This window comes from Lemur catta, chromosome 2 (assembly GCF_020740605.2).
Source record: "Lemur catta isolate mLemCat1 chromosome 2, mLemCat1.pri, whole genome shotgun sequence".
In the NCBI taxonomy this organism is placed as follows: domain Eukaryota; kingdom Metazoa; phylum Chordata; class Mammalia; order Primates; family Lemuridae; genus Lemur; species Lemur catta.
The window spans coordinates 3305159-3331136 of record NC_059129.1 but is presented as its reverse complement, the minus strand read 5'-3'; the positions used below and the strand labels follow the sequence as shown (position 1 = coordinate 3331136).

At 51.1% G+C, this 25978-nt stretch overlaps 2 protein-coding genes across 4 annotated transcripts in view; one reads left to right on the top strand and one right to left on the bottom strand.

Moving 5' to 3' along the window:
- The window catches only part of DNAJA3 (DnaJ heat shock protein family (Hsp40) member A3), a 28082-nt gene extending 26487 nt beyond the window's left edge, over window positions 1–1595 (bottom strand). For 2 of the 3 annotated variants that reach the window (XM_045542468.1, XM_045542469.1), the window contains exon 1: window positions 1314–1595. In XM_045542468.1, coding sequence (XP_045398424.1) covers window positions 1314–1524 — 211 coding nt within the window. In that variant the 5' untranslated portion in view covers window positions 1525–1595. The remainder of the gene's footprint in view (window positions 1–1313) is intronic. The other variant, XM_045542470.1, reaches the window with a different exon arrangement.
- A 9561-nt stretch (window positions 1596–11156) lies between these two features.
- Window positions 11157–25978, top strand: part of CORO7 (coronin 7) — a 53874-nt gene continuing 39052 nt past the window's right edge. The window contains exons 1-6 of the mRNA XM_045542461.1: window positions 11157–11327; window positions 13631–13727; window positions 14554–14628; window positions 18130–18200; window positions 18756–18936; window positions 21096–21172. Coding sequence (XP_045398417.1) covers window positions 11268–11327; window positions 13631–13727; window positions 14554–14628; window positions 18130–18200; window positions 18756–18936; window positions 21096–21172 — 561 coding nt within the window. The 5' untranslated portion in view covers window positions 11157–11267. The remainder of the gene's footprint in view (window positions 11328–13630; window positions 13728–14553; window positions 14629–18129; window positions 18201–18755; window positions 18937–21095; window positions 21173–25978) is intronic.

Here is a 25978-nt window from a genome sequence, read left to right as displayed (position 1 = left end):
TCCCTTGACCAAACCCACATCCAATCTCTTTGTTTTATGCTATCGTGTGTCCTCAGTGCCTAGAGTGGTGGCTGGCATAAAATAGGCCTCAATAAATACCTGTGAATGAATGAATGCTCACTTAAGGAAAGAGAGGCTCAAAGAGGTTAAATAATACACCCAGGTCACACACACTGGTGAAAGCAAGTCTGTTCACCCCTGAAGCCCAGGCTCTCTACACTGCAAATTATTGATGCTTTAGTGACTGCCTATTATGTAAGCATTACAAAACTGGATCACAATAGGAAGTTCTCGTGTGTAAATTACCTTGTCAGGGCCCTTTAATTAATTAATCTTTATAAATTTACTGCTAAGCATGACAGGCACAAATTCTACAGAACACAAAACAACTAGCACAACTCAAGCACATGACAGGTTTTTCAGTGTTTCCTTCCTTCTCTCACTAAAATGGAAGTCACCCAACATATAGCATATGAAAACTTTATGGCTAAGCACTTCAAGGCTTTATACGTAATTCAACATCACCTCCAGCAATTAAGAGGGCAGCAGTTTTCAAACCAAGGCTCTATCACTTTGTGACATTCTATTATTATACAAGTTGTTTAACATCTAAGCCTCGGTTTTTTTATAAAATGGACTAACAGTGCCTTTCACGTGGAAATGTGACGTAAGGAGATAAACCATGCCTGGTAAATAGTAAGTGCACGATAAATGTTAGGCTGTATTATTATTACAATTACCGATTTAAGGACTTCTAAAAAAGACTAACTGTGCCCTTCGATTTGCACCATGTGGTGGAAAGGGTAAGCTATGAAAACACAGCTCTGGGTTTGAGACAACTTCTGATCTAACTTTATGACCCTGGGCCGGTCAATTTCTCTGTCAGATCGTCAGTTTCCCATTCTTTAAAACAGATGACTGGCATCTTGCAGGGTTGTTGTTACCATCAAGTGAGACAAGGGATAAAGTGCATAGCACTCACCGAAGGCAGTTACCTCTTCCCTTACGCTACAGCCTAGGAGAAATGGGAAAGGAACAGGGCAAAAGAACAGCGGCTTCCAGAAACGTTAACAGAGAGGTGAAGCGGCGATTCACCACCGCCGCCCGGGGTCCATGCGGCTCTCCCTCACTTGACGTCTCTGAGTAGCCACTTGGGCCTCTCTGCCTCCTGCTTGCCTGTCTCTCCAGCAATTCCGCATCCGCGTCGGAAGACGCCCTCCACCTCGCCACCCCCGTAGCGACAACCAGAGCGAGGCGAATCACTCCCTTCTAATCTCTGAAGCCGCCGCTCGGGCGCTGAAGCCTGCCCTCACCTGTGAGGCTGACACCGGGTCTCAATGTCAGCAGCGCCCGGGGGCCACGAGAGCCCAGGGAAGGCGCGAAGGCGGCGACGCTCAGCGTGCGGCTCAGGGACGCCCCCATCACGCCCTCCCTGAGCAGCCGGGCCCCTCTCCCCGCTGCAGCCGGCAGCCGCGGGGTCCCCACTGCCACCAGCAACCAGCGTGTGGAGCACCGCGCCGCCATCTTGGCCCGGGGACACTGCGCCTGCGCTGCCGGCTCCGGTCGGCCTCGCCGGGAGACCGGTGCGCGCGCCGAGGCGCAAGCGTTGCGCACGCGCAGCCGCACCCAACGCGCCTTCCTGGCAGCCGTCGCCGAAACGGGGTTCGCTCTGAAGAGTAGTATTAGGTAGACTTAACCCTGGAGAACCTCTCCGTTCTGTGCCAAACGACCAAAGATTGGACCTCATCCGTGTGAGGACGTGGTTGAGCGTAGCCGAACGTGAGTGACTTGAGGGTCCTGGCAAGGAGTGGGACTACAAATCCCGGCGTGCAGTGCGGCCGGCCATCGCGCCCGTCCCACAGTGCAGCGCGCGCTCCTTCCTGGTGACCCCGAGATGCAGCTGATTGCGGCCGCTTTCGTCATCCGGCCGCCGCGCGAGCAGCGCGAATCTTCGCCTACGCTCTCAAGACCGGCCCCCTCTCACTCTCTCTTAGACTGGTTTCCCCTATCCCCCTCTGCCAAGCAGGACTGTGATCGGTCAGCTCTCTCCTTACGCGTGTTAGTCTTCTCCAAACCTGTCGTCAACTCTCTGGTTCAGAATGTGAGCCCAGCTACCCAAAAACTAATTAAGTAAATCCCAGCTCTGGAGGGAGACAGGCTCCGTAGCAGCTAACAATGAGTTAAATGCTATCATAGGTGTAAACAGTGTTATAGACACAGATGAGGGAGGCATTCTGTTTTTCTTTTCTTTTTTTTTTTTTTTTGAGACGACAGTCTCGCTTTGTTGCCCGGGCTAGTAGAGTGCCATGGCATCAGCCTAGCTCACAGCAACCTCAAACTCCTGGGCTCAAGCAATCGTCCTGCCTCAGCCTCCTGAGTAGCTGGGACTACAAGCATGTGCCACTGTGCCCGGCCTATTTTTTCTATATATTTTCAGTTGTCCAGCTGATTTCTTTCTATTTTTAGTAGAGACGGGGGGCGGGGTCTCGCACTTGCTCAGGCTGGTTCTCTAACTCCTGACCTCGAGCCATCCTCCCGCCTGGCCTCCCAGAGTGCTAGGATTACAGGCATGAGCCTCCGAGCCGGGCCCATTCCATTTTTCTAACGGAGAAGGAGGGATTGGGGTGTGGAGGCTTCTGAGCGGTAACGTTTGAACTGGACTTTGATGAAAAATGCATCAGGTAGGGGTGGAGTATTCCAAGTAGCAAGAACTTCAGAAGAAAATGGGTAGAGATGTGAATGTGTTTGCCCTGTTTGCTTAAGCCCTAAATTTAGGGTGTGTGACTGGAGATGAGGCTAGAAAAGTAGACCTGGCCTGTTAAGTCTTGCAAAGGAATTTCAACTTTCACACTCCCACCACCACCTCAAGCAGTAGGAAAGGAACCTAATGGTTCTTGGATGGGTTTTAGATGATCTGTGCTCCTCCCCCTGCCCCCCACCCCCCAGGATTGTAGACGAAATTTTTGTGTACATGGTTGTTAATCTGGGTAGATACCTATAGCTTTCGTCAAATTCTCAACACTGAGACTCAAAGTTAAGTCCAGTGAAGAGCAGTTATTGTAAAATGCAAGTAATAGTTGAGAGTTTAGGGAAAGGACAGGACTGAGGTGAAGAAGGGACATTTTAGAGAAACAAGGAAAAAGGTGTCATGGAGTTGGAGGTGAGGAAAAGAATTCATTTAATACATTCAGTCAATGTATTAAATGTCCACCATAGTGAGTAAGAATATGGGCTCTGGAGTCAGACTGCCTGAGATTGAATCCCAGCTCTGCCACTTACCAGCTGTGTGTCCTTGGGCAACTTACTTCACCTCTCTGTGCCTCAGTTTCATTTTCTCTAAAATGGGGGCATAGTATTAATAGTAACTACCTCAAAGGATCATCTGAGGAATAAATGAGAAAGTCTGTGTATAGGTTTCATACAGTACTTGGCACATAGCAAGTGCTCCATCTATGTTAGTCCTATGTGCCAGGCTCTGTGCTAAACACTGAGAAAACCAAAAAGAACTCAGACACACTTACTTGCCTGCAGGGAGCCCAACACTTAGGGGAAATGTGGGGGTGGTGGGAGTTGATGGTTGAGAAGAGTAACTTTCAGTAATAAAAGCCCAGAACAAGAACTGAAGAGACTTTCATTTACTATCACTATCTCAGAGTGAGTTAGGAGCTAGAGGTGGGCTCAGTAATATGAAAACTTTGTCAGCTTTGTAACTTCCTCTTTTTGGTATTTTAGTTTATCCCCTATCTATTTTCCTATAGTGATGAACAGTAAAAATCCTCCACATTGAAAGACTGTGTTCTTGTTTTAAGGGAAACTAGGAAGGCTGATTTTTGCAGAGCCCATATTTCCTCTCAGGAAGCAGAGAACCCCAAAGGAATGGACTGGGTGATGGTGGCTGCTAAAGGAAGGGAAAACAAGTCCTTGGGATCCACCACGTGGAAGAAAGAAAGAAAAACATGAGAAGGACTCACTGTTGAGAACAGCCTGGCTCGATGTGGTGGCTCACGCCTATAATCCTAGCACTCTGGGAGGCAGGCGGATTGTTTGAGCTCAGGAGTTTGAAACCAGCCTGAGCAAGAGCGAGACCCTGTCTCTACTAAAAAATAGAAAGAAATTAGCTGGACAACAAAAAAATAAAATAAAAAATAATTTAAAAAAAAGAGAACAGCCTGGCTGTATACATGGTTTCTTTCACTGCTAGTTACTGTGGAGAAGCAGGAGATGCTACAATTACTAAACATGAGTAAATTATAAAACTCGTAAAATCTTAATAGTGGTCCTTGGTCTGTGGTTTCTCAGACACCCTGATTTGACAGTTGTCAGAAAATAATGCATATACTTTTTAAATGTTCCTCCCACCAGTGGTGGTGCCAAGCTAAAGAACCCAGGAAAGGAACAGGTTTGGGGAGAAAGATAATGAGTTACTGTTATTTGGACTTGTTGTGCTTGAGATGTCTGTGGGACCAATTTCAGGCAGTTGGTACTGTGGCCGTGGAGAGATCTGAAAATTGTAGCTGTGCTAAGAATGATCCCTTTACAGTTCACAAAGAACTTTCTTATGTTTTCTATTTAGATATGATCACAACCCTGTGAGGTAGGTAAGGTGAGGACTATTCCCACTTTCACAAATGGACCCCCCCCTGCAAGAAAATAAAACCAATAAAATAAGCTCTGAAAGATGGAAAGACTCAACTTCGTCCAAGGTCACACAGCTAGTGAGTGAACCAAGACCCAATCCCACGTCTTCTAACAGTAAAACTGTGGCTCTTTCCTTTAAACCATGTGTCTGTCATGTCATTGTGATTGGTAGCTCCCAGTTCTGTGGCCCTGGGTAGTTCGCAAAGTACTTTCTCATGCTTAATTTCATTTGTTCTTCACGACAAAAGAGAGGCAGGGCAAGTACTTATTACCATCCAAGTACAAACTGCTGCCCTGCCTTCCATGGACTTCAGCTACAACTGATCACAAGTGGATTCATCCCAGGCTTCTTGCCAAAGATTGCAGTGAACACACAGACCACTCCTGTCCACACTCCCAGGCAGAATATCCTCCCATGTTCTCCAGTCTGAAGCCCCCAAAACTTGAGCTTTAAGAAGAAACAAATGTTACTTGGAAAAGGCACACAACAGTGCAAGCATTTCCCCCTCTGCACTTTTCCTTTGACTAGACCAGTAATCCTGATCCCCTGAGCCAGGAGATCTGTGAGAACTAGTAGGGGGTTTAAGTACAGTTCTCCAGGATGCCAGGCTGAGGGCAAAGGGAGATGAGAGGGTCTCCTCTGCGATTTCTCGCTGAAACCACCGACCACTCCAGGTGTAATTCCACTGGCCAAGTTCATGGCAGCTAATGGCTGCGACCCTCCCATGTGAATTAGCAGCCCTTCTGGGTGGGCAGAAAGGCTTGAGCCAGTCTCTCCAGAGGCGATAAAAGCTACCTCACGATTTCTCTAATTGTAGCTTCTCCTTTGCTCTCTAAGAGACTATAGGACAATTCCAAGGGCATGTGAATGTGTGATCCAGATGTGCTGGGGCGTGACGTCTGCAGTGGGTGCAGTTCCCTGCGAAAGGAGGTGAGCTGTGTCTTTGCCTTGGTCGCCTGAGTGTATTCCAGTTGGACCACCATCCTAACGATTTCCTAAAAAGCCTTTTAAATAAACCACAAGTGGCTTCAGCTTGCAGTTAAATATCTTTTTGACCAAACTAGGGTTAAACTTAAGCAATGTTTTTTAAACCTTAGAAACACACGAATCTCTTTTAAAGGAAAAAAAAGAGTATCACAGATGCTGAGAATAAGCTACAGATCCTTTGGTGATCACAGCCTCTAATGTGAAAAACATCATGCTGGAAAAAAGTCTTTTTTGTGAAAATGCCCTTTGGTTGTGAATTATCAACACAAAAGTTAAATTTTGTTTTTTTCGCTGGTAAAATATTTTCTGTTATTGTAAAAAATAAAAATGAGTCACTAGGTGTAGTTAAAACTTAAGAGCTCCAAGAACACATTGGTATACTCCATTTCAGAAACAACAAAGTAATATTTCAAAGTACAGTGTCATGCTGAGAAGGGATAATGAGTGTTTTGTCCAATTTTTGAAATGTATTTGGTTGCGTAATTGTTTATTTCTGAGATAACTACATGTACGTTTCTTCATCAGCTCCTGAAATAAACAAGGTGGGGTTTATGTATAAAAGTGTTTTCAATGTGCATTTCAATAAATAGTTCAGGGGCAGATAACTAGATCTAAGGAGTTTGTTGTTGGCATAGAAGCTGGCCTCATTCATCCCTCTATTACAAAAATTCTGACTTATGGAAATCACTTAATCAGAAGATTAGGGGACACCAAATTGGAAGCTTCTTCCTTTGGCATCACAGTTTAACACTGGGATACAGGGCCAGGCTCAGTAGCTCACTCCTGTAATCCTAGCACTCTGGGAGGCCAAGGCAGGAGAATCACTTGACCTCAGGAGTTCTGAGACCAGTCTGAGCAAGAGCGAGACCCTGTCTCTACAAAAATAGAAAAAATTAGCTGGGCATGGTGGTGCATACGTGTCGTCCCAGCTACTTGAGAGGCTGAGGCAGGAGGATTGCTTGAGCCCAGGCGTTTGAGGTTGCTGTGAGCTAGGCTGACAGCACAGCACTCTAGCAAAGAGAAGAACGTGAGACTGTGTCTTAAATAAATAAATAAGTAAATAAAAACAAAACTGGGATATATCTTAAGATTCTTTCAGGCTTTCCTGCAGGGTTTTTGCCGTTTTCGTCCTTGCTAGTCCCTTTTCTTTCAGTTAAATGTTCCTTCTTTCAGTTGGATGAATTGTTTTTGAGTTTTACAGAATGAGGACCTCACTACAACAGACTCCCAGATTCTTAAATTATTCTTGAAAACAGGACCTGTGAAATCTAAATCACCATGCCGGCACCAGACTAACCAGACGTCATTGTTTTGCTGGGATTTGGCTCGCCATTTGACAGCCAGCATTCAGGACAAAGAGATGTCTTCCAGCATCCTTACAAACAGTGAATTTGTCTGCATGTCTGCATTACTAGGAGTATAGAGAAACAAAGCTGGTAATTCATAGCCTCGTGGGACTGGGAGGGATCTCAGAGGGCCTCCAGTCCAACTTTGCAGTTCACAAAGTAATTTATTCTGCTCAAGTCTGTAGCAGCCACAGTGTTCCCAACTCTCCACTAGAAGGAATCACTTTCTCCAGCCAGAATGGACTTGGGAACATGTGAGATGGATAGTTGGATGGTCATTTTCTGGGCCTCGATCTCCCTCTGTCTCTTCCCTCTCCCTGGCTATGGAGCTCAGCTTGGTCACTGTGTAGATGGGAAGGCTGACGTTCTCCTACTCTGCTTCCAACAGGCCCCCAGATACAGTCACATGACCCAGCACAGCCAGCTCTTGGGAGAGAAAGTTAGAGGTCACAAAATCAGGTGCCAGGGTCAGGCAGGTAAAGTATAAGAGCGAAGTGGCCACGTGTAAGATGACAGGGACCAGTAGGACTGTGGTGAGCAGGAGGACACCTGCTATAAAGGTGACAAGAGCCACTCAGCTGCAGCCTACTGTAGCCATCTGAGGATGTGAACCTGCATTCGCAAAGCTTTCCATTTTCCAAAAGAGGCTGAAATCCAAACTTTTATCAAATTTCTGTTTTATTAGAAAAAATTTTTTAATGTTTAAAAAAAACTGAAACATACACTGAGTGACTTAAATAACAAACACTTATTTCTCTCAGTTCTGGAGGTTGGAAGTGCAAGGTCAGGATGCCAGCATGGTCTGGTTCTTGGTGAGAGCCTCTTTCTGGTTATGTCCTTACATGACCTTCCTTGGTGCTTGCACAAAGGAAGAGAGTGAGCTTTAGTCTCTTTCTCTTCTTATAAGGACACTAATATCATTATGGGGCTTCACCCTTGTGACCTCATCTAAACCTAATTACCTCCCAAAGGCCCTACATCCTAATGCTATCCTATGGGGGTTGGGGGACATTCACCATATGAATTTGGGGAAGATACAAACATGAAATCCATAACAATATCTGTGGGCCAGATGTAGCCTATGGCATGTCCATTTGTTACCTTTGGGGGTTAATGGCTTTCTTACTTTCTGACTGTGCGTCCTTAGGCCCATCTGACACAATGGTAGATTTATAAATAAATAAATAGGCTGGGCACAGTGGCTCATGCCTGTAATCCCAGCACTTTGGGAGGCTGGGGTGGGAGGATTGCTGGAGGCCAGGAGTCTAGGACCAGCCTAGGTAATGTAATGAGACCCGATCTCTACAAAAAATTAAAAAATTTGCCAGGCGTGGTGGCACCAGCCTGTAGTCTCAGCTACTAGGGAGGCTGAGGTTAGAGGATCACTAGAGCCCAAGAGTTCAAGAGTATGCTGAGCTGTGATCACACCCTTGCACTCCCCATCTCTAAAAATAAATAAATGACCCCAAAATAGGCTGGGTGTGGTGGCTCACGCCTATAATCCTAGCACTCTGGGAGGCCGAGGCAAGAGGATCATTTGAGGTCAGGAGTTCGAGACCAGCCTGAGCACGAGCGAGACCCCGTCTCTAATAAAAATAGAAAGAAATTAGCTGGACAACTAAAAATATATATAGAAAAAATTAGCCAGGCATGGTGGTGTATGCCTGTAGTCCCAGCTACTCGGGAGGCTGAGGCAGGAGGATTCCTTGAGCCCAGGAGTTTGAGGTTGCTGTGAGCTAGGCTGACGTCATGGTACTCTAACCCAGGCAACAGAGTGAGACTCTGTCTCAAAAATAAATAAATAAATAAATAGCCCCCAAATAACAATGAAGTGACACCAAGCAAATGTGGGAGGTTTACATGAATCTTTGCAATGTGTGTACAAATGGTTTATATTTGAACCACATACATAATGTCTGAATGTCCCCTAACTAGAAAGTTATGTCAAATGCTGTTTATGCAAACAGTAACTAAGGGATAGTACTGAACTCTTAGTAACTATAATTTAAAAAGCAATATCTGCTATGGTGGTCCCTCAAAAGTTAAAAATAACACTACCCTCTGGGAGGCTGGGGCAGGAGGATTGCTTGAGGTCTGGAGTTCAAGACCAACCTAAGCAAGACCCCAAATCTACTAAAAATAGAAAAAATTAGCTGGGTGTGGTGGCACCTGTAGTCCCAGCTCCTCAGGAGACTCAGGCAGGAGGATTACTTGAGCCCAGGAGTTTGAGGTTGCTGTGAGTTTTTGATGACACCATAGCACTATAGCCTGGGCGACAGAGGAAGACTCTGTCTAAATAAATAAGTAAATGAAAAAAAAAATAAAACTACCATATTATCCAGCAATCCCACTTTTGGGTATATACTCAAATAACCAAAAGCCAGGTCTCAAAGAGTTATTTGTATGCCATGTTTGTAGCAGCATTATTCACAATAGCCAAGTGTCCATTGATGGATAGATGGATAAACAAAGTGAGGTATACATATACAGCAGTGTATCATTCAGCCTTAAAAAGGAAGAAAATCTTACATGCTATAAGACAGATGAATCTTGAGGACATAATGCTAAGTGAAATTAGAAAGTCACAAAAGACAAATACGGTATGCTTCTACCCACAGGATGTACCTAGTCAAATGCATAGAGACAGAAAGAATAATGGTTACCAGGAGCTGGTGGGAGGGGGAACGGAGAGCCATTGTTTCATGGGTACAGAGTTTCAGTTTTGCAAGATGAAAAAGTTTTGGAGAAGGAAGGTGGTGATGATTACAAAACAATCTTAATATACTTAATGCCACTGAATCATACACTTAAAAATGGTTAAGATGGTAAATTTTTTAATATTTTTTTTAGTTTTTTTTTTTTTTTAAGTAGTATCTGCAGTAATTGAACACCATGATCAGCTCAAGACTGCACTGGTTGTGCCTCTTCCAAAGTTGCTGGAATTCCAGAGTCCGGGGAGTGTGTGCCGTGGAAATGCTGTACCTCTGGGGCTGCCAAAGGGCTTAGAACTCTGAATCCTAGGCATCAACTTCACTGGTATTCTGTTTTTATTTCATGGAATCAAAGTTGCTCTTAAATCACCTAGTAGGTTACTAAGCCATTAGCAGGTTACTGGTAAGTCGACTTTTAGTCCTCACAATTTACCGGTGAGAACGGAAAAAAGAACCTGTGTTTTGGGGTCCTTTGGAGCCCATCATTAGGCCAAACTTTGTGAATCACCTCCGGTGAGGCTGTCATCTGGGTCCGGTTGTGGACAGAGAACTTTTGAAGCAGCTGGCCATTCCCGAGTAACCATTTGCATTCCTCAGATCAAAGTCCCTTTTCCAGACACGCCTGAGCAGGTGTTCGGTCTGTTTTCAAGCAGAACGCACATTCTGGAATCACGGAGTCAATTTTCGAAGCAAAGAGAAATGCTTGTGGTAGGAACAGCCCCAGGTGGAATGAACCTGCTCTCTTTTCTCCTGAGTTGCTGGGGAAGTAAGCGCCGCAGAGCACTGGCTATTTAAGGGATTCTTCACTGCCCTTATCTTTCTCCCTTTCAGCTTATCTGTAAAGGAGTTCACTGATTTCCTGAGGGGGAGTCCTTCCGCACCACGCCCCAGGCACTGTGGGGACCAGGCAAGACCTGCCCGACTAAGGCATGAAGGCCCCCATCCTCCCACCAAGCCACCCAGGCCGAAGCAGGGTGGGCGGGAAGCAGGCTTTTGAGTAGGTCCCGAGGACCGAGAGTGGATTCAGACCTGAGCTCTTCATCCTCCGCCACTTCCAGTCCGTGTCACCTGGGGCCAGCGGCTTACACTCACTCTCCTGGAGCCCGGGTGTCCTGTCTCTGAAATGGAGTAAATTTCTGTCTTCTCTACTTGAGGAGGTAGATCGTGCGGGAGGGCGCGCCAGGCACACGGAAAAGCCTCCCGGGGCAAATCCTGCCCGCAAGAAAATCGCGATTGTCCCCACGCGCGCACCGCAGGGGCTGTGGGCGGACAGCTGCGCTGCACGTGACCTCCCACCCGCGCCTGTCCGCCGCTTCAGCACGGAGGCGTGGCCTCGAGGGGCGGCCGAGCCGCGATTGGCTGCGAGGCGGGGCCGACGGCGCGGGCGCGCGGAAGCCGAGGGGCCGGGGGCGGGGCCAGGCAGGCCGGGGGCGGCCGCGATTGGCCAGGGGGCGTGTCGGGGCGGGGCCTCAGGCGGCGGGGCGCGGGTGGGGCCGCAGGCAGCGGGTGTAGCGGCTGCTCGGCGTGCACCTGAGAGCCGACGCCCGGGTCCTCGAAGCTGCGCCCGCTGTCGTCCCCGCCGCCATGAACCGCTTCAAGGTGTCCAAGTTACGGCACACGGAGGCCCGGCTGCCCCGCCGCGAGGTGAGCCCGGCCTGCAGGCCCCGCGTGCTAGCCCCTGGTCCTGGCCGTCCGCCCCTCCCCCTGCCCGGGCCTCTCAAGGGGACCCCGGGGATCCCCGAGCCCTCCTCCCACGGGGCGCCCCCTTCAGGTCCCGGCCCTGGCGTGCATGTCGTCTCGTGGCTACCCGGAGGGCAGAATTCGGCCCTCCTGGACTTGCTCTGGTCGTCCGGTGATCCCAGCGGTTTGTCTGGCCTGCCCGCCTCGGCCCGGGACCCCTGAGGCGGCGCAGCCCTCCCGGCCCGGGCCCAGGCCTGCGAGGCCGCCTGTCTTGTTGGCTTCCGGTCGGCCTCGCTGAGGAGCCAGGGCTGGGGCGCTTCTGGCCCTGGGTTCCTCCTCCCCCCTGCTTCCATGGCCCCTGCCCCGGGCTGGGGTGTGGGAGGAATGCCCCCCTTCCCCCGGCCTCGGCTTGTCTGAGTGTGTCTGCTGAGGGGGGAGCCCCTCCGCCAGACACGCCACCCTCCCTTGCGTTTCCGCAGGCGCTTCCTCCTCTCGCTGCTTGGGCAAGCTCTTCCCTCACTCTGGGTAATGCCCCCAGCGTCTGGGTGGGGCCGGGTGGGGGGAGCCTGAGCAGGTGGAACCCACAGGAAGAGATGAGCCAAGGGCTGGGGGGCACCTCGGACCCTGGAAAGGCAGCAGGTCTGATGAGGTTTGTGCTTCAGAGATGATGGCAGCCCTTGTCTGCTGCTCCCTGTGTTATTTGCAAGGCATGGGAGTGTCCTCGGATACTTGGGCCTAGGAACTGACCTCAAGTGACCCCATCGTGGCCCAATGCATGTCAGGGCAGCCTGGAGCAGAGGCTCCATTTCTGTCCTTTGGGCAGTGTTTCCTCCGCACCTACTGTGTGCTGTGCCAAGCTGCCAGAGCTGCAACAGTGAACTTGACTGCATTTTCCTTCCCCTGTGGCACTGATAGACTCCCAGGAGGGACACCCAGCAAACGAGGCATTGCAAGTTTTACTAAGTGCATTGAAGAACACACATGAGGGGTGGAATGGACAATGGCGAGGTGGGAGTTCATCTCAATAGGGTGGTCAAGGAAGGCCAACTGGAGGAGGTGACATTCAGCTGAAGCTAGAAGGGTGAGAATTGAGAAAGAGCCTAGTGTAGGAAGGGAAAGTGGAGTAATGGCTGTGGATAGAGGGCAGTGACCAGGGAAGTGTGGTGACAGATGAGTCCAGAGCCATCCTTGCAGAGCCCAAGGGCCACAGGAAGAAGTTGGGTTTTATTCAGAGTGCAGGTGGGGAGCCATGGAAAGGTTGTGGGGAGCCACTTAGATTTACTTTGAGACAGTCTCTCTGAGCACAGTAAGTGCTGCTTGGAAGCGTCTGGGGAGTGTTGAGAGGCCCTGCTTCGTGCTCCTGGGTGGGCCTCAGTCCTGCAAAGTAAACAGACAGGCATGGAATCGCAGACTACAGGGAGAGCTTAAAACAGTGTATGTTAGGGAGGTGGGAGAACAGGTGACCTGTCTGCCTTTGCAAAGATATTTCCTGTCACTGTGTTTATGCAGTAAACATGAATCAGGAGGGAAAAATAGGGTACTGATGTTCTGTGGCAGGTGAACATTGAAATAGAAACTTCAGGTGGCGGAGGTGGTTTCCTGGATGCTGAGGGTGGGTGGACTTGGAAATACGGGTGCCCTTTGATCAGGGGCAGGTAGGAGTGTGCAGCAGTGCTTTGACACCAACAGAGAAATACGTGGACCTCCCTGATCATAGTTTCAGAAAAAGTGCTCCTCTGCCTCTGCACATGTGGCCTGCGGCTTTCACTCATCTGTGGGACTTCATGGAAAGGCATGTTCTGATGAGGCCAGGCCCCGATGTTTCCCCTCTCTGAGCTGGGTGTTTTTCTCCTGGTACTCGGAGGAGGCCTTCAGCAATACAGTCGAGAAAGTTGAGTCTGTCTTCTTAGGTGCTCACTTCTCCTTTCTCCGCTTTTCTCCCTCCCTTTAACAGAAACAACCCTGCCCCCCACGCACACTGCTTAATTAGCCTATTTCCACCTGAGCTTCCTTTTGACAGCCTCCTCCCTCTTATTAGGGAACTATCTTAATAAGCAAAATTGCCTCCTTAATGACTGAGGTTACCATTTCAAGAACATTTTGCATCCTCTAAGGGACTGTGTGAGTGGGGACAAGGTTTGATCCAAAGGAATGCATCTCTAATGGTGTAGGTTTAAGGCAGAGTTCCTGGATTTTGCCCCAGCTCCCGCGTTAGGCATGAGCAGACCCCTGGCCCTCATCATACACTTCTTATTCTTTATTTTCAGGCCTGGATCAATGACATTCGTGCCGGAACCACCCCCTCTTGTGGGAACCATATCAAATCAAGCTGCAGCTTGATTGCGTTCAACTGTGACCGTCCAGGTAGGGGAGTGGCCATCAGTGTGGAGATTCAAACATCCTCACTCTAGATAGGATGGGGGCTTGGAATGACTGGGGGTGGGGTGCTCAGAGGTGAGCACCACGCAGGGCCTTGGCCCCTACAAACTGGCCAACATGCGGTAATCGGAGCAACCTTGATCAGAGTGTGTGTACATATAAACCATGTTGATTGTGGTCTTCAGGAGCATAGCCAAGAGGGCCGGGAAGTGACTGACGCTTCTGTTTCCAGCTGTCCCTGTATGTTACCCCCTCCTCATCTGTGGGCCCAGGGATGTTGGGGTCAGTAGGAAGAAAAGATTTGAAAAGCCTGGGTGTTAGATGGCTCTCTGTTGGTTGCTAGTGATAGCTCAGACCTCAAACTGACTTAAGCAAAAAATGGATAACTTTTTGGCTTGTCTAAGAAGTCAGGGGCTTCAGACAGAGCTGTGTCCAAAGGCTCACAGGTGCTTTTGGCCCTGACCTCTCACTTACTCTCTCAGCTCTGCTGCCCCGGGTGTTGTCGTCTTTCTTAGATAAAGCTGGGAAAAGTGGCCCTGAGCTGACCTCTTATCTGACCTATAATGTGAATGGAGAACCTCTTTCCCCGGCGTCTTCCGTACATCCGATGTATGGATGGTTCTTGCATGAGGCAAGAGTCTGACCTGGGCCAATCACTACGTCCAGAAGGAAATGGTCTTGTGATTGGTGGAGGTTCTGGGAGGGTCCAAGGCTAAGCTTCTGGATCTTGTCTCCTCTGAGACCCCTGGGTGGGGAGGTAGATGGTCCCCCCACTAGGCTTGAAGTCAGAGATCCTGTGTTGGTTTAACAGGTGTGTTGGGCATCGTGCCTCTGGAAGACCAAGGAGAGGACAAGAGACATGTGGCCCACCTGGGCTGCCATTCAGGTGAGCGGGTGCTGGACCCAGGAAGCTTAGAACTTGCTCCCCACTCCACACACCCCGCCCAGGCCCAGAGATCCCTGCCCACTGGTTCCACAGCCCCATGGTTTGCCAGGTCCGTCCTGTCGTCCTTGCTGTGTGTTCTCTGGGAGAAGGTGGGGCCCAGGAGGCTGGTCTTCCTGGTTTAGGATTCCAGCCTGGGCAGAGAGGAGGGCAGCTGTGTGCTGCAGGTTGTGGAGCTGGACGGAGGGGGATGTTCAGTTGCCAGCCCCAGGCTGATGCTGGCTCCCTGTCACTGCTGAGGACTCAAACCTGTGTGGTTCTTGCCCTGCATTTTCTCCTGGAGCCCAGCAGGACACCCTTCCCCACAAAGCATCCTCAGGGCCCTCCAAGGAGGTGGCTGTGCTGCTCTGCAGGGCCAGAGATGGGCACTCACAAAGAGAGCTTTTGTCTGCTGCAGCTGCTTCTGGGGGCGCCCAGCAGCCCGCCTGGCAGCCTGCCTGCCTGGAGGGAGCAGTTTGCCTGCCTCAGGCTGCGGCAGCCAGTTGGCCTTGCTGCTCCCTGTCCAGTTGCAGCGGCCGTGGGCCCAGTCTCTCTGGCCTGTGTTCCTGGCTGCCTGTTGGGAGGCCTTGTGGGGAGGTGAAGGGGTGGATCCTTGGTCCTCAGGCTGGATATGCAATGCACTGTAGGGTGTAGGGGTTCCGATGATGATGATGGTGGTTAACAACAATGGTAACGATTGAGGGAGAGTGCTCTCTGTGTTAAGTACATTATCTGCATTTTCTCGTCTAATCTTTTTTTTTTTTTTTTTTTTTGAGACAGAGTCTCGCTTTGTTGCCCGGGCTAGAGTGAGTGCCGTGGCGTCAGCCTAGCTCACAGCAACCTCAAACTCCTGGGCTTAAGGGATCCTACTGCCTCAGCCTCCCGAGTAGCTGGGACTACAGGCATGCACCACCATGCCCGGCTAATTTTTTCTATATATATTTTAGTTGGCCAGATAATTTCTTTCCATTTTTAGTAGAGACAGGGTCTCGCTCTTGCTCAGGCTGGTCTCGAACTCCTGAGCTCAAACGATCCGCCCGCCTCGGCCTCCCAGAGTGCTAGGATTACAGGCGTGAGCCACCGTGCCCGGCCCACTCGTCTAATCTTTTTAAAACACTTTATTTATTTTTTTTGGAGACAGAGTCTCACTCCGTCACCCTGGCTAGAGTGCAGTGGCATCATAGCTCACTGTAACCTCAAATTCCTGGGCTCAAGCGATCCTCCTGCCTCAGTCTCCCAAGTAGCTGGTACTACAGGCACATGCCACAAAGCCTGGCTAATTTTTCTATTTTTAGTAGAGATGGGTCTTGCTCTTGCTCAGGCTGGTCTAGAACTCCTGAGCTCAAGCGATCCTCTTGCCTCAGCCTCCCAGAGTGCTAGCATTACAGGACTGAGCCACCACGCCCGGCCAAAAAAAAAAATTTCTAAAACAACTTTAGCCAGGTGCAGTAGCTCACACCACAGGTGACAGAGCAAGACTCTGTCTCAAAAAAAAAAAAAAAAAAACTTTACAAAAATAAAAAGTAGGCCGGGCGCGGTGGCTCAAGCCTGTAATCCTAGCACTTGGGAGGCCGAGGCGGGCGGATTGTGTGAGCTCAGGAGTTCGAGACCAGCCTGAGCAAGAACGAGACCCCGTCTCTACTAAAAAATAGAAAGAAACTATATGGACAGCTAAAAATATATATATAGAAAAAAAAATTAGCCGGGCATGGTGGCACATGCCTGTAGTCCCAGCAACTCGGGAGGCTGAGACAGTAGGATCGCTTAAGCCCAGGAGTTTGAGGTTGCTGTGAGCTAGGCTGACGCCACGGCACTCACTCTAGCCCGGGCAACAGAGTGACACTCTGTCTCAAAAAAAAAAAAAAAAAAGTAAAAAAACAACTTTATTGAGGTATCATTTACATAATGTAAACATTACTTGCTTTAAGTGAATAATTTCACGATTTTTATTAAGGTTATAGAGTTGTACACACCGCCATCCAGTTTTAGAACATTTCCATCATCCCCAAAGGATCCTGAGTGCCCCTCTGTGGTTGATCCGTTTCCACCCCGGGTACCACAGCCTTGGGTAACTGTTGATCTGCCTTCTGCCTCTGTAGCAGAGGTCTGCAGACTACTGTTGTGGCCAAATCCAGGCGGCTGCTTGTTTTTGTAAATAGATCTAATGGAACACAGCCACACCTGTTCATTGACGGGTGCTTTCTTGCAGCTGCAGAGTTGAGTAGTTGTGGCAGAGAATGTATGGCCCTGAAATCCTGAACTATTTACTACCTTACCGTATATAGGAAACTTTTGCCCCCTCTGTCCTATAGACTGGCCTTTTCTACACATTTCACATAAATGGAATCGTATAATACATACCTTTGAAATCTGGCTTTTTTCACTTCTTTGCATAATATTTTAGAGTTCTATGTATGCTGTAACATGTGTAAGAAGTCTGTTTTCTCATCTAGTCTCAAATCTTTTTGAAGTAGGTTTTAAAATAACCCATTGTTTAGTTATGAAAACTGAGGCTCAGGGAGGTTGGGAACATACTCATTGTTCACATAGCTGCTGGCAGAGCCAGGATCAGAACCCAGGTCTGTCTGACCCTATGTATGTTTGCTTTTTGCTTTTTTTTTGATAGAGACAGGGTCTTGCTATGTTGCCCAGGCTGGTCTTGAACTCCTGGCCTCAAGCCATCCTCCCATCTTGGCCTCCCAAAGTGCTCGGATTACAGGCATGAGCCACCATACCCAGTCCCTTTTGATGCCCAGGACTGTCGGGGTCCTGCCAACTGGGAGTCCAGGTTGCAGCTGTCCCAAGGGTGCCTGTCTTCTCTGCGCCATCTTTTCCCTGTCTCCTCCTGCCAGGAGGAAAATAGTCCTCCTCAGCTCCACTGGAGGCAGATAGCAGGGGGTGGTCGCTGTGCTTCTGGCTTGGATGATGCAGACCTGCAGCCCTGGTCTCACCCCACTGCCCTTCATGCCTTGTCTCTACCCCCAGACCCCCAGCCTCCTTTCCCTTCTGGGCTCCGATCACCTGGGTCCCCCCCACCCTCCAGAGCTGAGCTGCTCAGGTTCTTCCGTTGCAAAGAGCTAAAGTGAACTCCAGCTTGTCTAAGCCAAAAAGGCATTTATCAGGCGGCTCCTGGGGACCTTCTACAACTGAAGGAGCAGCTGGGTGTGTCACCTTAGCAGGGGCCAGGCTGGGCGGCTCTGTTCATGCAGGTACCTTGTAACCCAAGGAGCTCCTGCTCATTTCCTGCCAACCTCCTGATGCCAGGGCCCTCAGACATCCTGGGTCAGCAGGGCTTTGGGGGACATGTGTCAGGTGGGGGCCTGTGGCACGTGCCCCCATGGTGTTCAGAGGTGGCCTGCTTTGGTGTGGGCAGAAGGTATCACCACAGAAGCCCTGGGCTTGGGGAGGGTCACGCTGGGTTGGAAACAGCACGTCCCAGCAGGTTCAGCCATCCCTCTCCCACAGACCTGGTCACCGACTTGGACTTCTCTCCCTTTGATGACTTCCTCTTGGCCACGGGCTCAGCTGACAGGACGGTGAGTGGAGCTGGGTGGAAGAGCTGCTCGATGTCCCCCCCCAGGCTGGGGCCTTCTGAGCCCCCAATCCAGCCCCTCCTCCCCCTCCCCCACTCCCCCCTCCAGAACCTGGGGCCCCTCTGCTTGTGTCCAGGGCTGGGCCAGCCCAGACCTTGTAAGTTCCTGGACTCACACCGGCTCCCGAGGGCCTGCCAGGAGCTGCGGCCGTGACCTGCTCTGATGCTGTGCGCCTGCCCAGGGGAAGCAGATTCCGTGGCGGGGGAGGCCTGGGGACACAGCACAGCCCCTGACCCACTCTCGTGTCCTTCCAGCTTCTGACCACACCATGTGGTTCCTGAGTCAGCTTTCCCTCCCTCCTTGCCCCGACACGGGGTACACAGCTCCCAGCCCAGCAGCAGAGGCAGGTGGGGTGCCCTCAACAGGCAGAGGGTGTCCTGGTGGAAGCCGCTTTGTTCCAGCACAGGCCTCGCTGGGGTCAGGGGCAGCCCTGGGGAAGGCTGCCTGGAGGCAGCGAGGCCCCCCGGCCCTGGCTCACGGATGTCGTCTTTCCCGCAGGTGAAACTCTGGCGACTGCCGGCCCCTGGCCAGACCCTGCCTTCGGTGGCCGGGGTGGTGCTGGAGGAGGACCTCCCGGTGGCAGTGCTGCAGTTCCATCCTACCGCGGACGGCATTCTGGTGAGCGCAGCAGGCACAGCTGCGAAGGTCTGGGATGCAGCCAAGCAGCAGCCTCTGGCAGGTACGGGCCACCTTGCCCTGTGGTGCCCTCCCAGGGGCAGCCCGGTCTCAACAGCACGTCATTTCCTTGTTGACGTTTTTAGTAACGTAAATGTAAAAACACGGATCAGAGTTGTGCACATATGTAGTATAAAAAGTCTAAAAAATACAGTTCTACAAGGCTTGTGATAAACACCCTATCCCCCTCCACTCCACGTGGGCATCTGTTTTCATCTCTCTGAGCTACTTTTTTTCTGTTGTTTTCCTCCATTTTTCTAAATAACTTCTGTACATTTATTTCTAGAAATTGTTTTCAGTTTTGAAAACAAACCATTGACTTCCTATTCTGGGAGGGGAGGCTGTTGCTCTCCAGAGCACCCCACAACATGCGTGTCTGTCCCCCAGCCTCCCGGTGGGTGATCACGGCGCTGGGTTAGCACCCTTCCCCCCGGGGCTGAGCAGTCATGACTGCACACGTGTGACCGGCAGCTGAGCCCTGAGGTGTCCTGGACCCTCTGTCGCAGGGTCCTGCCTGACCTGCCGGTCCCTGCTTTAGAGGTGTAGGCGCAGAAGCTCAGAGCGTTGCGGGAGCTGAGGCGAGTACTCGTCCCAGAGGGCTGTGCAGTATCCGGGGTGGGCCGAGCTCTCCCTCCAGGGCTGGGACCCAGAGTTCATGCTGGTGCCCATTGTGGAGTTGTCCTTTGCCGGGGGGGGGGGGGGCATGAAACAGAAGGGCTTCATGACCCCTCAAAATGTCCGTCCTCACAGCAGCCCCCGAGGGGAGGTGTCATCATTCCTGTGGTACAGGTAAGGTGCAGGAGGTTAACTAACTTGGCCAAGGCCACAGTGCAGTCGGGGGCAGAGCTGGCATTAATTCCAGGAGAGTGAACCTCAGTGTTGTGGTTATTTATTGCTTCAGAACAAGTTACCCCGAACGTAGAGGGTTAAAACAACTTACAAACATTTATCTGATAGTTCGTGGGGGGTGGGAATTTGGGGGTGTCTTAGGTGGGTGGTTCTGGCTCAGGGTCTCTCGTGAGGCTTGACTGGGGCTGGAGGCTCTGCTACCACGATGGAGCCCTCACAGGGAGCTGGCTGTAAGCAGACGCTTCAGTCCTCTTACATGGGCCTCCCGTGGGTGCTGGAGTGCCCTGCCACATGACAGCTGGTTCCCCCAGAGTGAACAATCCAGGAGAGACAGAGAGAGGAAGGAGGAGGAGGAGGAAGCCTCAGTGCATTTTATGACCTAACTTTGGAAGTCACGTGCTATCCCTTCCACCAGATTCTCTGTGTTAGAAGTGAGTCACGAAGTCCTGCTCACACCTGAGAGGAAGAGAATTGGGTGCCACATTTTGGATGAAGGTGTGTTAGTTTCCTAGGGCTGCTGTAACAAAGAGCCGTGACCAGGTGGCTTAGTCTGTCGTCTCACAGTTCTGGAGGCCAGAAGTCCGAGGTCAAGCTGTCAGTGGGGTTGGTTCCTCCTGCGGCTGCGAGGGAGGGTCTGTTCCAGCTTCTCTCCAGCTTCCATAGCCTCGGCGTTGCTTGGTTTGTCACTGGCCATCTTCTCATGTCGTCATGTCGTCTTCCCTCTATCCGAGTCTCTATGTGTTCAAATTTCCATTTTGCGTAAGGACACTGGTCATATTGGATTAGGGCCCACTCCACAGACTTCAGCTTAACTGGAGCATCTGCAAAGATTCTATTGTCAGATAAGGTCACATTCACAGGTGCTGGGGGTTAGGACTTCAACATTTTTTTTGGTGGGGGCACAATTCAACCCATAACAGGAGGAGTTTCAGAGGACGTATGGACATATTTTACCACGCCACCCTAGGGGAGGACAGCAGAGATGGCAGGAGCTGAGGCCCAGGGCGAGAGTGACCCTGTGGGGTGGGGGGTATTGGGGAGTGACAGAAGTGAGCCTGGGAGGGAAGTAGAGCTGGCCCATGGAGCAGGGAGCCCCAGAAGGTGGTTGAGTGGTAGCACAGTCAGGTGAGGGCAGGCTGGAAGGAAAAAGCCCAGCGGTGCAGGTGCAGCGTGGCTAGAAGGAGCTCTCTCCAGCTGAAAGGGACCCTCCTAGCAGTTGCCCTTGCTTGAGAGTTACTCCAAGCCTGGCCCCCCCGTGTCTGTCTCCCTGGTGCCCTCATTGCGCAGGGCCTGACCTAGGCTGTTTCTCTGCAGAGCTGGCAGCCCACGGGGACCTGGTGCAGAGCGCTGTCTGGAGCCGGGATGGAGCCCTCGTGGGCACAGCCTGCAAGGTGAGCAGGTGGGTGGGAGTGCCTGTGGGGCTCTGTGCGGGCCTCGGGGGCCATGCCTCTGGAGCTGTTTATGGGGCAGAGGGCACTGAAGTTAGGGTGGGCATGTGTGAGCCCCCACCCCCAGCTGCCCCTCGTGCCTCCTGCTCACATCTGCATCTGGAACCCCTACCCTGCCTGAATCCCTGTCAGATGAGAGCCCCACGCTGCCCCATGCTGGTCCCTGGTTTGTGTCATTCAGTGTCTGTCTCCACCCTCAGCCAGCCTCAGCTGGCCACCTGTCTGGTTTGTCTGAGCTGCCTTCCCTTACATGAGGCTCGTGCCAGCAGCATGCAGCTGGGTACAGAGGAGCAGACCTGTGACACAGGCTCTGGGAGAGGGACATGGTGCTTTGAGCTGACAGTACCTGGAAATGTCCTAGCAGAGGTGTCAGTAGAGTCTGGACCCAGGAGGCTCTGAGCAGACTCCAGGCTGAAAGGGAGACGTGGGCGTTGGCGTGCATTTGCTCACTGCAGAGCAGGTCCCCAGGAGAGAACGAGAAGTGTGGTTGGGAGGGTCACACGCCTGCAGGGAGCAGGTGGAGAAGGAAAGCCAAGACAGGACAGGGGCCGAGATCCCTGGCCAGGGGGCTTCCCCAGGAGGTGGTGTCGAGTCTCTGAAGACCGGTTGGATTGGGGGATGTGGACCACAGTCAGGACCTTTGGGGTGGAGCATGGGGCCAGCAGACCCATGTGAGGAGTGTGTCGGGGTGAGGGAGAGGAGTGGGAAGGGGAGGGAGACCCACCGTGAGCACCCTGTCCCAGTGACTGTGCATACTTGCAGGGACTCTGTCTCCAACTTTCTATTCTTTACTGTTTTTGTGGAAGCTGCACTGCCCAGTCTTCATGACTTTTCCCCTGTGATGTTCCTTGAACGGTGGGTTCCAGACACTGGCCTGAGCCCTGGGGATGGAGATGTAACAAGGCCTGGCTGCCGGCCCCTCTGCAACCCCTGCTTGGTGGGGTCTGGCACGCTCGCCCAGCTTAGCCCTGCCGGGGCCAGTCCTCGAGGGACGGGCCCTGCTTGAGGAGGGGCCAGGCATCCCAGGCAGAGGGGACAGCCTGGGCAAAGTGACAGCAGACTCAGAGGTGGCTGCTTTTGGACCGTGACCTTCCCTTTCTTTGAGAGGCCCTCTCTGCCCTGTCACTGGTGTGTTGGTCCAGCCCCTGCTCTTTGGGGGTCTGAGCCCCGTTTACCATCAGAGTGGGCAGGGGAGGACACCAAGCAGGGCTGTGGGTCACGAGGAAGCCCCCTGTGTGATGGCAGTCATGTGCTCTCCTGCTGGCGGGGCCGCTTCTTCCCTCGCCTGCTGGTTGGTGTCTTGCTAGAAAGAGTTGGGAGTGCAGGCCCAGTGGAGCTCCGGCTATTTGCCCCACTAGACCCAGAGCTTAAAGTTGCACAGATTTCCCAAGTGGGTCGTGGGAGTGATGCCCGGTGGGGTGACTCTTCCTCCTTCCCTAAGTGGTTCCCAGACTTAGGTTTATACCTGAGGGGATGTGGCATCACCTCCAAACTGCACCTGTCAGCACATGCTGGGACCAGTGGGGACCTCAGCCCTGCGTCCACTGCTGCCTGCCTTTGCTGGAGGGGGGCACCTCGGGATCCTGGGTGTGTGCACCACACAGGAAGCCCGTGCAGCTTGGGGCCGCCCTGTGACTGAGGGCCTGGTGGAGATGCCCCTGGGTGTGCAGAGGGTGAGGGCTTGTCCTGAGCTGCGGCGGGAGCTGGTGGGTGGGCCAGCGCACAGCAGGGAGCCTGACCCCTCTCTGCCAGTGGTCGCCAGCCTGGCTTTGGGTTTGTGCAGTGGAGCGTGGGGGCAGCGCTGCTTCCCATCAGAGTGTGCCGGTTGCTGCTTGGGTGCCGGCTCCGCCTCCCAGGACCCAGCCCGCGGGCGAAGGGGAGCGAGCTTGGGCGGCCGCAAGGGGGCGCGCGGGGCTCGCGGTGGCGACTCGGCCACCCTGGAGGCCGCGGCAGAGCCCAAGCCAGGGCTCAAGTCAGAGCTGTCGGCGCGCAGCTGCCGCCGGAACCCAGGACGTGTCTCCCGCAGCTCCTTGGGGCACGTGCTGCCACGAGGTGTTTTCTCTTACCTCCATCTCTCTGGATCCCCCACGTCCTGTCCATTTCTTGCTGCCCTGCCTCTGTCCTTGGTCTCTAGTTACTTGTCCCTTGCAGTCACTGTCCGCTGTCTCTGTCCCTCTCTGTCCTCCTCTCTCTGGCCCTCGCCATCCTTGCCCTCTTTCGACCACTGTCCTCAGTTGCCTGATATCCGTCTCGGCCCCCTGAACCCGACGCTGTGGCGCAGGGCAGTGTTTAAGCTAATTCCTGTAGTGTGCCTGGTGCTCACCTGGCACGTAGCAGGTGCTCAGTAAACTGCCACTGGGATGCTTTGCCAGGAGCAGCACAGAACCCTGGGCCCAGCCGAGGTATGCCAGGGAGGTCTGGCTTTTGGGGCCCTCTCCAGGTGAGCCTCCCGTCTTATCCACCTGTGCAGTTACCCAGGGTTCCCTCTGTTCCTGCTTCCCACCTGACATGGCCTTCTCCCCCTGATGTACTAGCAAGCTCCTGTCTCCATACCTTTGCTCATGCCGTTCCACCTTCCTTGAATGCCTTTCCCTTCCCAGTACAAGCTCTGCTTGGCCTTTGAGGTTCAACTCCGCTCTGAGTTCCTCCCCAGCATTTCCTGTGACCAACCCTGGGCTGCAAGTTCCAGCACTTAGCCAGGAGCTCAGTGTAGCAGGGACTTGTCGTTTGTCCCCCAGGTAGGGGCTGTGCGCAGAGCAGGAAGTCCCATGGTTTTCCCCTGTGTTTTGTTTTAACAAGTTTTTAATTAATAGACTTTATTTTCTAGAACAGTTTTAGGTTTACTGAAAAATTTGAACAAATAGTACAGAGATTTTCCATATTCCTCCCTCTACCTCTCCTCCCTCGTTCTCGTTCTCTCCTGTCCTTCACAGCTTGCTGTCAGTGGGGTGCGGTTGTTACAATGGATGAGCCAACGTTGATACTTTATTATTAACTAAGGCCCATGATTTACTTTAGGGGTCCCTCTGTGTTGTACATTCTGTGGGTTTTGACAAATGCACAATGTCACGTGTCTGCCACTCTAGTATCACACAGAAGCGTTTCACTGCCCCAACAGTCCCCTGTGCTCCAGCTCCCTTCCTCCCTCCCCCCACCACTGGCAAGCCCTGGTCTTCTTGCTGTCTGTGGATTTGCCTTTTCCAGAAAGTCATATAGTTGGAATCATATAGTATGTACCCTTTTCACTTGGAGGTATACGTTCAAGGTTCCTCCATGTCTTCTTGTGGACCAATAGCTATTTTTTTAAAATTGTGGTAAAAAAACACGTATCATAAAATTTCCCATCTTAACCATTTTTAAGTGTACAGTTCAGTAGTGTTAAGTATATTTACATTGTTGTGAAACAGATCTCAAGAGTTTTTTCTTCTTGCAGAACTGAAACTCTATACTTATGAAACAAGTTTCTCTTCACCCCACTCCCAGCCCCTAGTAACAACTGTTCTACTTTCGATATCTATAATCTGATGACTTTAGATACCTCGTATAAGTGAATCACATAGTTTGTCCTTTTGTGACTGACTTAACTTCACTTAGCATAATGAGATGCTAACTCCTCAGGGTTTATTCATGTTGTACGTAGCATGTGATAGGATTTTCTTCCCTTTTAAGCCTGCATAGTCTTCCATTGTACATATATATATATACACCATGTTTTGTTTATTCATTTATCTGTCAGTAGACTCTTGGGCTGTTTTTACCTCTTGGCTGTTGTGAACAGTGCTGCCATGAACATGGGTGTGCAAATATCTCTTCATGACCCTGCTTTTAATTCTTTTGGATATATACCCAGAGGTGGGGTTGCTGAATTGTATGATAGTTCTATTTTTAATTTGGGGGGGAATTGCCATACTCTTTTCTATAGTGGTTGTACCATTTTATAATTCCACCAACAGTGTGCAAGGGTTCTAACTTGTTTACAGCCCCACCAGCACTTGGTTGTTTGGTTTTTTTTTTTTTTTTTGAGACAGAGTCTCGCTCTGTTGCCTGGGGTAGAGTGCCATGGCATCAAGCTCACAGCAACCTCAAACTCCTGGGTTTAAGCAATCCTTCTGCCTCAGCCTCCCAAGTAGCTGGGACTACAGACATGCGCCACCATGCCCGGCCAATTTTTTAGCTGTCCAGATCATTTCTTTCTATTTTTAGTAGAGACAGGGTCTCACTCTTGCTCAGAGCTGGTCTCGAACTCCTAACCTTGAGCGATCCTCCCGCCTCGGCCTCCCAGAGTGCTAGGATTACAGGCGTGAGCCACTGCGCCCGGCCCCAACTCTGTCTTTTGATGAACAAAAGTTTTTAAGTTTGATGTAGTTCCATTTGTCTATTTTTGCTTTTTTGCCTGTGCCACTAGTATTGTAGCCAAGAAATCATTGCCAAATCGAATGTCATTAAATTTTCCCCTATATTTTCTTATAGGAGTTTTATGATTTCGGGTCTAAACTATTTCTTTTTATCACTGAATGATATTCCATTGTATGAGTGTACTGCAGTTTATCCATTCACCTATTGAGGGACATTTTGGTTGCTTCCAGTTTTGTAATTATGGGGTAAAACTGCTATAAACATTTATGTGGATGTAGTTTTTAACTCATTTGGGTAAACACAGTTAGCAGCACAATTGCTGGACCATATGGTAAGAGTCTCTTTAACTTTGTAAGAAAGTGCCATCTTGGCCAGGTACGATGGCTCATACCT